The following is a 13334-nucleotide window of genomic DNA, read 5'->3' as shown; positions in this document are numbered from 1 at the left end:
AGCTGTTGCACTTTTATTCCCACTAATGATAACCCGGATGGTGAAATAGGTGCAGCCGTACATCAAACGAGACAGATTGCTCAACAACTAGAACATGATGAACATGGGGATACGGCAGGGTGGGTGTGGTTTTCTGGACTGTTTGGTAATTGGTCTAGTTGGTCTGCTATTTTTTCTATGTGTATTCCTGTAGTGGTGATTGTTCTTTTGTTTATTTTCCTGGGACCTTGCATTTTGAGATGCTTGATGGACAGAATGCATAAGATGATTAATAGTCTTACCCGCAAACCTCTGCATAGAGAGAACAATGTATATTATCGTCCTGCTAGGGTGTAACACTAATCTTAATCATAATCTTACTTACATGTTTACTTAAAATCTAGTTAATACTATGATTAGTATTAAAGGGGGGGATTGTTGGGGTCAAATTTTATTATATGTAGATTATGATCAGAATATGAATCAGAATCAGTAGGTTGAATAAGGATACAGATATATGTAGGTATATGTAAGTTTAGTGAAATAGTAATTCTTAGCTTATTCTGTGTCAAAATTTAGTTTGAAATGACCTTAGGTCCGGCTGGACATTGTTTGGGAACATTTTGTTTCTGAATGTGTATTTTGGAACAGAGAAGTGTCTGAAGGTCTGTTTTAGTGTCAGATCGACTCGTACCCACTTTGAAATAGTAGAATTAAAGTTCATGATCATGCTTATTCATTCAGTTGAATCTTAGGTCATGGCTTCATAAAGGCTATGAAATATACTGAAATATATTGAAATATACTATGGTAATGATTAATGTTAGTTTTATAGATCCCGTAATTAATGAACACATTCCGTGATTAATGTTAGTTTCACAGTTCTAGATTAGTTTCATAATGACATTATAATTAAGATCTTATGATTCTAAGGATTTTTAGTTTAAGAGCATTAACCTAATTTAGTTATAAGTTTAATCCTGTTAGTGGTTTAATTGTTCTCTCTCTTTCAGACATTCTCATTGTTCTTGTGGTTAAGTTGTTCTTATTTTTTATGTTTATTCTCTTATAACATTCATTATTAAGAGCATACTGTTATTTGTTATTTTACTTATGTTGATGGAATCAAGATAATCAAGATGTAATTTACTGACTGACCACACATTCATGTTAAGAATTATCCATGTTAATTATTAAGAAGTAGTAAGATCCTTTCTGTGCAAACTAGTGTTTTTTGACCTTCTTCGTAGGCAAGACATTATCTATGTTTAACATTCCAAACTATTCCACGAAGAATCAGACATAATATTGATTATAAGCCAAAATTCTGATATCTATCTGCACCTTACTGTCAGCAAAAATATGTTATTATATTATTATGATTGATTCAAGATCATTACACACTTCTACATAGACACACACCCATAGACACACACACACGAAGACAAAACATAAACATAGCAACACTATAAGACATTCCCACAAATGTTTTCATTCTGACGAAGCGAGCCAATAAACTGGCATGTGAACAACCCACACGTGTTCTCCTGTCCGTTTCTGAGCGATTGACTCGTCCTCGGGCCTGAAGGGAAGGCATCAGCACGAAGGAATCGGGGTCTCTTTCTGGGTGAACCCAACAGTGAGATCGCTCCTTTTTTTCCCTATTTTTGCTGGCGGGATTGACTCTGCCCTAAGGGCAGAGTCTCTCTCTCTGCACCATTACACAATAAATATTCACAGTGAAAATATTTTGTAAGCGTGTTTCATGAACCAAGTTATAGGATTTGTTGACAACTCGCATCGAGTTCGTTACACTTCTACCCGGCGTGAAGCACTCACAGTCATGTGGTTGTGACGTCATCGTAAACAAATCCGTTCTACTCATCCAGACGACTTCACAACGGCAACGTTGCCAGATCTTTCCACTCTGGAACCCGTTCTCAAAAAGATTGCGTTTTGGGCACCCAAAACGCCGGTGCCGTGTGGACGCCAGGCCTAAACGATAAGCAATTGTATCGGAGTCACCTGAATCCGTTGCCGTGTGGACAGGGCCTCAGACTTCGTTTGTGTAGTTAGTCTGGATGTGTGTGTATTCATAGCCTGTAGTGTTCCTTCACATATTTATATCCCTTCCCCCCTCCCCCAAGTGTTTAAATGGAGGTCTATTAATTAGACCTCCATTTAAACCAGCCTTATTTGAACTGGACCGTGTGTTTAAATATTGCTGATTGATCAATAAATAGCCCACGAACTCAAAACAATAAGCCATCAGGATTACACAGCAAAACTGTCAACACTACCTTGTGGTGAGGTTCGATTTTCAGCAGCAGAGGAGGAATCATACTGACCGCCTCCTGTCGGCTGATGTTTCCCTAAGCAGCGGAGAAGAACTGATTATGGACAAAACAATGAATTAACAGCGCTAAAGCAAAGATCAACCGCATAGTAGAAAACCAGAGGCTCAAAAGTTTCTCCAACAGTCATCTGTGGAGTCTGATTTGGTGATGAAGATATCATGCACACATCAACACCGATACCAAGCGTTAGTCAGAGAAAATCAAGCCGCCGAGAGCAACTCTGAACATGATCCTGCCACCACCATGCTTCACGGCGCACACGGCTAACGAGCGTGGGGTTTCCTGCAAACATTACCACCATGGATTAAATCAAAAAAAAATAAAAAATTTGACTGAAAATTTACTGGGTGGGGGGGGGTTTATGGGTGGATTTCGATGAAATTCTGAGAACGGTTAACTTAGAACTGATAACTTTATTACCAATTAATTAATGGATTAATATAATTCAATTTATTGCACTTTCTTTCCATTGCTCCCGTATATTATTTTTTCTGTGGCAAACCACACAAACGCAAGCGCCTGAAACGTTTAGTTATTTGCACCATGAACTAAATGGCTTTCCGTTTTCACCTATTTCGTACAGCCAAGCCCACCTCCACTTGTTTTACACCTTTATCGATGGCAGACACATCAGTGCCTTCTTTCATGTAAAGCGCATCCATGCTGCCGAAACCGAAATCAGAACGACATGCTCCTCTGTGCTCGACGTCAATATAGAAAACAGTTTGGATCTTCGCTTAAATTAAAATTATAATTTGACCTTACTTTGTGTTGAATACGACTTCAAAAACAATACAAGATTTTATTAAGAGAAATATTGTGGCCAACACGAGTGTTAAGTTACCTAAAAGATGGCATGAAGTTGGCTGCTATCTACTTTGCGTTCGTTCTCATTTTCCTCCATCATTTCATAGGCCAGAAACAGATGTTTTGACGTAATTTAACTTAGTAGGCTATGATTATTACTTAACCGTAGTCTTCTAGACATTTTGACTGTTTGGGGCATTGAACGCTGGTGGATGATTTTCAGGGAATAAAGTTTCGCGCATGTCGGAACATCATTGCGCTCGCAGCCTCCAACTCCTCAAACGCCCTTTAAATTGTGATATAACGTAGGCTATAAGGCACGGTTCTAACATACCTTACACACTGGCCTAACGAAAATAATAATTGTTGGGGCGTCTGCTGATTTGTTAGCTATAAATTTAGGTCTAATTACTTCTGACAGTCTGCAAGCATTGCACCGTCGGGTCTTCAAGTCTGGCTGAAGCAGAGGAGCGGGCTTTCCGGGGTTTATTTTTTCGTTTTTTTTTTTACATGCTCTATTTCTATATGTCCAGGTTTGAACTAAGTCATTTTGGCAAGATTTAATTTAATACAAAACAGAAATGGTCAGACACAAGCACGCCAAGCACATGGGAATGTATTTTGCCAATTTTGACAGCGCATGTTTTTTTAATGCCGCACCGTAGACAGCGAACGTTTAAACATGATCAAACACAGGAAATGAACGACACAAAGCATGGCTCAAAAACAAAAAAGTGAAATAAACCCTGCTGATAGTTGATGGTGTTGCAACACATCAGTGTTATAACCCAATCTCTACCCAACCACCCGTCATTTTAATTCTCCTCGGATCAGCACCGACCTCACATGTGGCCTTGGGAGAGTTCAGTTGACGGAAATCTGTCACACGACGGAAAACTTTAATCCATGTACCACGTTGTTCTTCAGACTACAGGACTTTTTCGTCCCATGTGTCCTTCACTGACGGACATTTTTCATTTTAGTTATCACCAAGAAAATTAACCATGATCAAGTCAGTCATCATCATCATCATCATCCGCCTCCCAATGCCATTTTAATGAACAATCACACCCAGGATGATACACAGTTTTACTCACAGACTCCGTCTCGTTCACTAAAAACTGATGGAACTTCTCCAGAAGTGGAGACTTGCGCAAAATCTTCCTGCTCATGTTCGTGTGCCAAGCCAGTTCATCCGGGTACCTGAGATCCCACAAAGATCACTTGATTAGGCTTCACACTTTATGATACAAAACACTGATGGGGAGAAGAAGACGAAGAAAAAACAAGAGTGCTCCGGGAGCACGATATCCCCCGCTGGCAACTCGGCCATAACTCTGGTAAAATGTGACCAAATTGAATTGAATGAAATTATAATACGTGTGTTACCGATATATAACAAAGAATCCTGCCAAGTTCGGTGAAATTCCTCCAAAAACTGTGAGAGGAGTTGATTTCAGAAGGTAAGCACCCTTCCCAGGACAGACAGATGGACATCGCCACGACATAATCCCTCTTCGGGCCTTTCAGCCAGCGGGGGAGAATAAAAATAGTAAGGGAAGTTGATTTCAGAAAGCAAGCACACCTTGATGAAATTGCCAAAGTACAAGTTTGTTAATAATCGAGGGCATAACTCTGGGAAAATCTGCCCAAATTAAACGAAATTTCAATTTGCGTATAACTGTCATATAACAAAGCCTTCTGCCAAGTTTGGTGAAATTCCTCCACAAATTGTGAGAGGAGTTGATTTCAGAAGAGCGTACACCCTCATGAAACTGTCAAAGTACAAGCTATTTAATCAAGGGTCAAAACTCTGGGAAAATTTTCACAAACGAAATTAAATCGCGATATGCGTATTACCGTCATATAACAAGGCCTTTTACCAAGCTTCGAGAAATTCGTCCAAAAATTGTGAGAGGAGTTGATGTCAGAAGCCGAGCACACCTTCATGAAATTGGGAAAGTACAAGGTTGTTAATGACGGGCTGGAACTCTGGTAAAATGCGGCTGGATTGAACAAAATAACATGCGTACTACTGATATACAACAAAGCCTTCTGACAAGTTTGGTGAAATTACTCCAAAAATTATGAGAGGAGTTGATTTCAGAACGCAAACACACTCATGAAATTATCAAAGTATAATTTTGTTAATCAAGGGCTGTAACTCAGGTAAAACGTGACCCAATTTAACAAAATTACAATATGGGTATTACTGACATATAACAAAGACTCCTGCCAAGTTTTGTAAAATTCCTCCAAAAATTGTGAGAAGAGTTGATTTCAGAAGCTTTCTGAGATGGATAGACGGGCAGACATTGCCAAGACATAATCCACCTTCGGGCCTTACAGCCAGCGGGGGATAAGATTTAAATAAATAAATAAATAAATAAATAAAAAACACACACTATAACCTTGACTCTTACCAGCTTAGAGCCTGAGGTGCTTCAATCTTCTGTCCATCGATCTCCAGGTCCTGTATTTCTTTGAAGTATTTCTCTTTCAGGGTATGTAGGATCTCTCTGGCGTGACTATGTAATATAGAGAGAGTCAGAATTACTGCTCGAGATAAAACAGCACTCGGATGTTGAGCTCAGCGTCCCATGACCTGCTCACAAATGTATGCTTGAGACAGACGCCAGGTTTCATCTCGCACACGTCTCCGCTCAACATTTACTTCTTACATTTTTGGAAGGAGTCTCCTGAGACAGCGCTTTGTAACAACCGGAAGAAAAGCTGTAACTAAGTTTTCCAACACAAGAAAGGAGAAAAGGAAAAAAAAAAAATCCCCTCTAACTGCATGTCCTGATGCGTTTTATTTCTCCGACCACTTTATTCGGAACACCCATACATCCAGCTGCTGTTTGATGCAGTTCTCTAATCAGCCGATCCCTTGACAGCAGCACAACGCATCAAATCATGAGCTTCGGTTCATGTTCACACATCAGAATAGGAACAGTCGTGATCTCAAAGCGTGACTTTTCGCCGTGGCATGGGTGTTGGTTTGAGTATTTCAGAAACTGATGATCTGCTGACGTTTTCACACACAACAGTCTCGACACAGAATGGTGCGAAAAACAAAAAACACTGAGTGTGGGTGGAAACGCCTTGTTGATAAGAGAGCTCAGAGGAGAATGGACAGATTAGTTTGAGCTTTTTGGCCGGGAAGGATATAGTAACTCATAGCAACTCTTTACAACCGTGGTGAGCAGAAAAGCATCTCAGCATGCAACAGCAGAACACCACATTGGGTTCCAGTCCTGCAGCCAAGAACAGGGATCTTAGAATCAAGAACAAGTTCCTGTTAAAGGTACCGGTGAGTGTATACACAGGACTAGAAACACGAATGTCACGGAGTGAGCCGTGACGCTTACGCCCAATCACACACACACTTGTACATTCAGTCACTCTCGCAAGCGCATAGGCAGCTATCTGCCGGCATGTTTGAACATCAGCTGACCTATTGCAGTGAGTAACGTAATTTTCACTACAGTTTTCTGTCTAGGTTTAACTAGTTTAAGCATTCTACACTTCTCCGTTGGTCGTAACTTTTCATTAGCATTTGTTACTGAGGTGCAGGGGTGGCCAACCAGTATTTTAGTGGCATTTGTTTGTTTGTTTGTTACATCACTCGCGTTTTAATAAGCGCCATATTTCTAAGCATTCATTCATCTGTTAAAATAACATTTTTTTTACTGGTAATAAAATACACTTACACACAGCCGTTTTGAAGTTTAATGTTTTAGCGATTTCATAAAAGCATAGATGTTTCAGTAGATTCACTGTTGACTCCAAACGTTTCCTTCTTTCTCGGGTGAAACCGAGGGGCTGTTCCACTGTACAGATATTGAGGTTTTTCACCCACGTGACCAAGTCATGTGATGCATCGTTAGGCTGCCATTTTGCTTAATTTGAGGGGGAGCAAGCCGGAGCGTGCTCCGGAACCTCGGCCGGAGCGCGGCTCTTAATTTGAGGGGGAGCAGGCCGGAGCGCGGCTCTTAATTTGAGGGGGAGCAAGCCGGAGCGCGGCTCTTAATTTGAGGGGGAGCAAGCCGGAGCGCGGCTCTTAATTTGAGGGGGAGCAAGCCGGAGCGCGGCTCTTAATTTGAGGGGGAGCAAGCCGGAGCGCGGCTCTTAATTTGAGGGGGAGCAAGCCGGAGCGCGGCTCTTAATTTGAGGGGGAGCAAGCCGGAGCGCGGCTCTTAATTTGAGGGGGAGCAAGCCGGAGCGCGGCTCTTAATTTGAGGGGGAGCAAGCCGGAGCGCGGCTCTTAATTTGAGGGGGAGCAAGCCGGAGCGCGGCTCTTAATTTGAGGGGGAGCAAGCCAGAGCGCGCTCCGGCAGCTGTTTACACTGGATCCGGTGTCTGTAACACATTTTTTTTTCAAGCTGGTTCTCCCTCTCTGCCTGCAGCGTTAGTATGTAGCTTGACCTTCAAAATGGCGGACGGGCGTCACATGACCCTGTGACGTCAGGTGAAAAACCTCAATTGGGGGGTTCGTGCGCTCTGTGCAGCGCACACCATTTTCAGCGGGGGTGTTTTATTGGTTTTGGGAAAAATGTATTTTATTATGCATAGATGGGTTTTTGTTTATTAAAAATGATTTTGGGTGTTTATGTATTTTGTGTTTGGTTTTTTTTCAGTTGTTACTTTTATTTTGAATGTTGTTATTTAGGTAACTGATTTATTTTGGCAACTGGGCTCATCGGAGCTTTGAGTATTTAAGCTCAGTAGAATGCTCCAGAGAGTCAGCTGTGGTTTAGACGTCTTGGTGTAAGGTGCGTTTATTTTGGCTGTGTAGAAGTTTTGTTCAGAGTCTAGTGAGATTTAGCCTGGCAAATTTGAAGCCATTTTATTTTGTATCCTTGTACCTTTTTGTTTTGTTTAGTTTTTTTTGTATTTCGGACTTTATTTTGGATATTGTAAATATTTGCATCGTTTTTAGAAAATTAGAAAAATAAAGAGAGTGCTATTTTTGGGAAGAAGCTTCATCTCTCTCTCTGTTCATTCCACCGCTGTCCATTCCTGTAACAACGAACAATACCTTGTTTTCATCGTGTCTATCTGTGACGGTATTTAGTAAACCTACAACCCCGATTCCAAAAAAGTTGGGACAAAGTACAAATTTTAAATAAAAACGGAATGCAATAATTTACAAATCTCCAAAACTTATATTGTATTCACAATAGAACATAGACAACATATCAAATGTCGAAAGTGAGACATTTTGAAATTTCATGCCAAATATTGGCTCATTTGAAATTTCATGACAGCAACACATCTCAAAAAAGTTGGGACAGGGGCAATAAGAGGCTGGAAAAGTTAAAGGTACAAAAAAGGAACAGCTGGAGGACCAAATTGCAACTCATTAGGTCAATTGGCAATAGGTCATTAACATGACCGGGTATAAAAAGAGCATCTTGGAGTGGCAGCGGCTCTCAGAAGTAAAGATGGGAAGAGGATCACCAATCCCCCTAATTCTGCGCCGACAAATAGTGGAGCAATATCAGAAAGGAGTTCGACAGTGTAAAATTGCAAAGAGTTTGAACATATCATCTACAGTGCATAATATCATCAAAAGATTCAGAGAATCTGGAAGAATCTCTGTGCGTAAGGGTCAAGGCCGGAAAACCATACTGGGTGCCCGTGATCTTCGGGCCCTTAGATGGCACTGCATCACATACAGGCATGCTTCTGTATTGGAAATCACAAAATGGGCTCAGGAATATTTCCAGAGAACATTATCTGTGAGCACAATTCACTGTGCCATCTGCCGTTGCCAGCTAAAACTCTATAGTTCAAAGAAGAAGCCGTATCTAAACATGATCCAGAAGCGCAGACGTCTTCTCTGGGCCAAGGCTCATTTAAAATGGACTGTGGCAAAGTGGAAAACTGTTCTGTGGTCAGACGAATCAAAATTTGAAGTTCTTTATGGAAATCAGGGACGCCGTGTCATTCGGACTAAAGAGGAGAAGGACGACCCAAGTTGTTATCAGCGCTCAGTTTAGAAGCCTGCATCTCTGATGGTATGGGGTTGCATTAGTGTGTGTGGCATGGGCAGCTTACACATTTGGAAAGACCCCATCAATGCTGAAAGGTATATCCAGGTTCTAGAGCAGCATATGCTCCCGTCCAGATGACGTCTCTTTCAGGGAAGACCTTGCATTTTCCAACATGACAATGCCAAACCACATACTGCATCAATTACAGCATCATGGCTGTGTAGAAGAAGGGTCCGGGTACTGAACTGGCCAGCCTGCAGTCCAGATCTTTCACCCATAGAAAACATTTGGCGCATCATAAAACGGAAGATACGGCAAAAAAGACCCAAGACAGTTGAGCAACTAGAACCCCACATTAGACAAGAATGGGTTAACATTCCTATCCCTAAACTTGAGCAACTTGTCTCCTCAGTCCCCAGACGTTTACAGACTGTTGTAAAGAGAAACGGGGATGTCTCACAGTGGTAAACATGGCCTTGTCCCAACTTTTTTGAGATGTGTTGTTGTCGTGAAATTTAAAATCACCTAATTTTTCTCTTTAAATGATACATTTTCTCAGTTTAAACATTTGATATGTCATCTATGTTCTATTCTGAATAAAATATGGAATTTTGAAACTTCCACATCATTGCATTCCGTTTTTATTTACAATTTGGACTTTGTCCCAACTTTTTTGGAATCGGGGTTGTATATAAAAATATCTGACTACAGGATTAGTTAGTTACAGCCATAAAGCAGATAAAACCCAGGAAGTTGGAGTCCTTCAGGTCGACAAACATGAAGACGGAAGAGTAGAACATCTGAACCACAGATCACCCTGAGCGAAGTGTGCATCTGAAACGTCACCTTTTGTAGCCGGTGATGCGGATGGTGGCAGGCAGTGGTTCTCTCATAGCCGCCATAAACTCCTCAAACTCTCCTTCGGGGATGATCTTCAGCTCACGGTAGTACTGCTCAAACAGCTTGTTCTCCTTGATGATTTCAGAGTAGCCTGCGCCCCAACCCTGCAATCAAAAGAGTGATGGATTTAGGATCGTGAAAAATCTGACAACCATTAGACTTTAGAGGAAGGTAGTGAGTGTTAGGGTCAGCATGTGGTTGAGCAGGTTGGTGATTGTCATGCTCCAGTATATCATAACCAAGTTAACAGATGATGATGAGGTTACATTGGTGCGTTCAGTCACCAGGATGTACAGTGGTGCTTGAAAGTTTGTGAACCCTTTAGAATTTTCTATATTTCTGCATAAACATGACCTAAAACATCATCAACAAATGAAAAAAATATTATACTTGGTCATTTATTTATTGAGGAAAATGATCCAATATTACACATCTGTGAGTGGCAAAAGTATGTGACCCTCTAGGATTAGCAGTTAATTTGAAGGTGAAATTAGAGTCAGGTGTTTTCAATCAATGGGATGACAATCAGGTGTGAGTGGGCACCCTGTTTTATTTAAAGAACAGGGATCTATCAAAGTCTGATCTTCACAACACATGTTTGTGGAAGTGTATCATGGCACGAACAAAGGAGATTTCTGAGGACCTCAGAAAAAGCGTAGTTGATGCTCATCAGGCTGGAAAAGGTTACAAAACCATCTCTAAAGAGTTTGGACTCCACCAATCTACAGTCAGACAGATTGTGCACAAATGGAGGAAATTCAAGACCATTGTTACCCTCCCCAGGAGTGGTCGACCAACAAAAGATCACTCCAAGAGCAAGGCGTGTAATAGTCGGTGAGGTCACAAAGGACCCCAGGGTAACTTCTAAGCAACTGAAGGCCTCTCTCACATTGGCTAATGTTAATGTTCATGAGTCCACCATCAGGAGAACACTGAACAACAATGGTGTGCATGGCAGGGTTGCAAGGAGAAAGCCACTGCTTTCCAAAAACAACATTGCTCCTACTCATACGGTATGTAATTTGCTAAAGATCACGTCGCAAGCCAGAAGGCTATTGGAAAAATGTTTTGTGGACGGATGAGACCAAAATAGAACTTTTTGGTTTAAATGAGAAGCGTTATGTTTGGAGAAAGGAAAACACTGCATTCCAGCATAAGAACCTTATCCCATCTGTGAAACATGGTGGTGGTAGTATCATGGTTTGGGCCTGTTTTGCTGCATCTGGGCCAGGACGGCTTGCCATCATTGATGGAACAATGAATTCTGAATTATACCAGCGAATTCTAAAGGAAAATGTCAGGACATCTGTCCATGAACTGAATCTCAAGAGAAGGTGGGTCATGCAGCAAGACAACGACCCTAAGCACACAAGCCGTTCTACCAAAGAATGGTTAAAGAAGAATAAAGTGAATGTTTCGGAATGGCCAAGTCAAAGTCCTGACCTTAATCCAATGGAAATGTTGTGGAAGGACCTGAAGCGAGCAGTTCATGTGAGGAAACCCACCAACATCCCAGAGTTGAAGCTGTTCTGTATGGAGGAACGGGCTAAAATTCCTCCAAGCCGGTGTGCAGGACTGATCAACAGTTACCGCAAACGTTTAGTTGCAGTTATTGCTGCACAAGGGGGTCACACCAGATACTGAAAGCAAAGGTTCACATACTTTTGCCACTCACAGATATGTAATATTGGATCATTTTCCTCAATAAATAAATGACCAAGTATAATATTTTTGTCTCATTTGTTGAACTTTATCTACTTTTAGGACTTGTGTGAAAATCTGATGTTGTTTTAGGTCATATTTATGCAGAAATATAGAAAATTCTAAAGGGTTCACAAACTTTCAAGCACCACTGGACAGTTTTGTTACTGATTTTGGAGAACATGGACACTAACACTCACACACTTCAGGATATGATGCTCAACCCAGACAGGAGAGTGTTCACTAGACAAAAACACTAATTTGTCCTCAGAAAGTAGTTTATTGATAAAAATAAACACCATGCAACAGATGTTTAACACTTTAAATCCCCACACAGTGCTAAAAGCTAAGCTAACAAACTCACAGCATCATCTCTACTCCTCTTTCCTTCCGGTCGTCCATCTTTGTTGCTTTGTCTGTTCCTGCTTCTTTTACCCATGTTGGAGAAATGCACTACTCGGGACAGAAACCTGCGAAGCGTTATTGTTGTTTTTGAGAGTGTAAAGAAAACCTGCAGTATGTGTGAGAGAGAAAAAACTCGCTTCAGCAGAGAACTAACTCGTGGGGACTCCTTATGACACACGCGCCGAATTACAAACGGCTTGCTTTTGAATACTGAGTGCACTAGATAGGGTTTAGAATCCCGTTGTTTGGAGCACTATGTAGTGCGCTAGTGTAGAGAGTAAGGGGAGATTTAGGATTCGGTTGTGCTCAATACACGCATTACAGCCGCGTTAAGGACCCCTTCGGTGGTGGCTGTAGTGCTGCCTGAATTATATGATCTGCACGCTACAAGTTTTCACTTCCCTTCAAAGCGAAAGAAATACAGTTCAAAATTTTGAATAGAATTTACCCAACCAAAGAAGAAATTTAAATTTGAAACTGGTAAATGTGTGTTTTGTGAAACAGAGGAGGAGGATTTGGAACATCTTTTCTTTCTATGTGATTTCATACAAAGATTTTGGATTGATTGTCAGGCTTGGCTACAGTCTAGGGGGATTCAGTTTGCCCCTTTATCCATTAAAGAAATTAAATTTGGAGTGTTTTTAAATAATAACAAAATTGAATATGGTATTAATAATTTACTACTTTTAGGTAAACACTTTATTCACAAATGTCGTTTTTTTAAAACTAAACCTTATGTTACACACTGGAAGAATGACCTCAAGCTTTTTGCCAAATCTTTAAAGTTAGTTGAAAATAAGGATGTTGGTTATTTTATATCTTTTTTGGATGACTTTGATTTACTCAAAGTACATTTACAGCTAGCTACTATGCAGTACAGCTATGGAACCAACTCCCAGAGGACATTAAAAATGCTCCTGCTGTTGGCAGCTTCAAATCTAGGTTAAAGACCAAGCTGTTTTCAGATGCTTTCTGTTAAATAATTAATATTTTTACATTTTTTATAATCTTTACTTTCTCTGCATGTTTTAAATTTACTTTAATTTTATTCTCTTTTATTCTGCTAGTTTTTTTCCCTTTCTCTTTCTTTTTCTCTTTGGCATTTTAATATTTTATTTCTACTGTTGTTTAATTCTTATTATTTTCTTTTAATTCTTTTAATTAATTATTTTAGAATAAAGATAAA

General features: G+C 40.5%; 1 protein-coding gene across 1 annotated transcript in view; it reads right to left on the bottom strand.

Annotated features, from left to right (window-relative positions):
- Positions 1-12315, bottom strand: part of nsun2 (NOP2/Sun RNA methyltransferase 2) — a 110129-nt gene extending 97814 nt beyond the window's left edge. Inside the window, exons 1-5 of the mRNA XM_060904687.1 lie at positions 12108-12315; positions 9989-10146; positions 5567-5671; positions 4241-4346; positions 2280-2351 (exon numbers count right to left, since the gene is read on the bottom strand). Coding sequence (XP_060760670.1) covers positions 2280-2351; positions 4241-4346; positions 5567-5671; positions 9989-10146; positions 12108-12182 — 516 coding nt within the window. The 5' untranslated portion in view covers positions 12183-12315. The remainder of the gene's footprint in view (positions 1-2279; positions 2352-4240; positions 4347-5566; positions 5672-9988; positions 10147-12107) is intronic.
- Between the last annotated feature and the right edge of the window lie 1019 nt (positions 12316-13334).

The sequence above is a fragment of the Neoarius graeffei genome, chromosome 22 (genome assembly GCF_027579695.1).
Source record: "Neoarius graeffei isolate fNeoGra1 chromosome 22, fNeoGra1.pri, whole genome shotgun sequence".
NCBI lineage: Eukaryota > Metazoa > Chordata > Actinopteri > Siluriformes > Ariidae > Neoarius > Neoarius graeffei.
The sequence above is the reverse complement of the archived record's forward strand: the minus strand, read 5'-3'. Positions and strand labels throughout refer to the sequence as shown.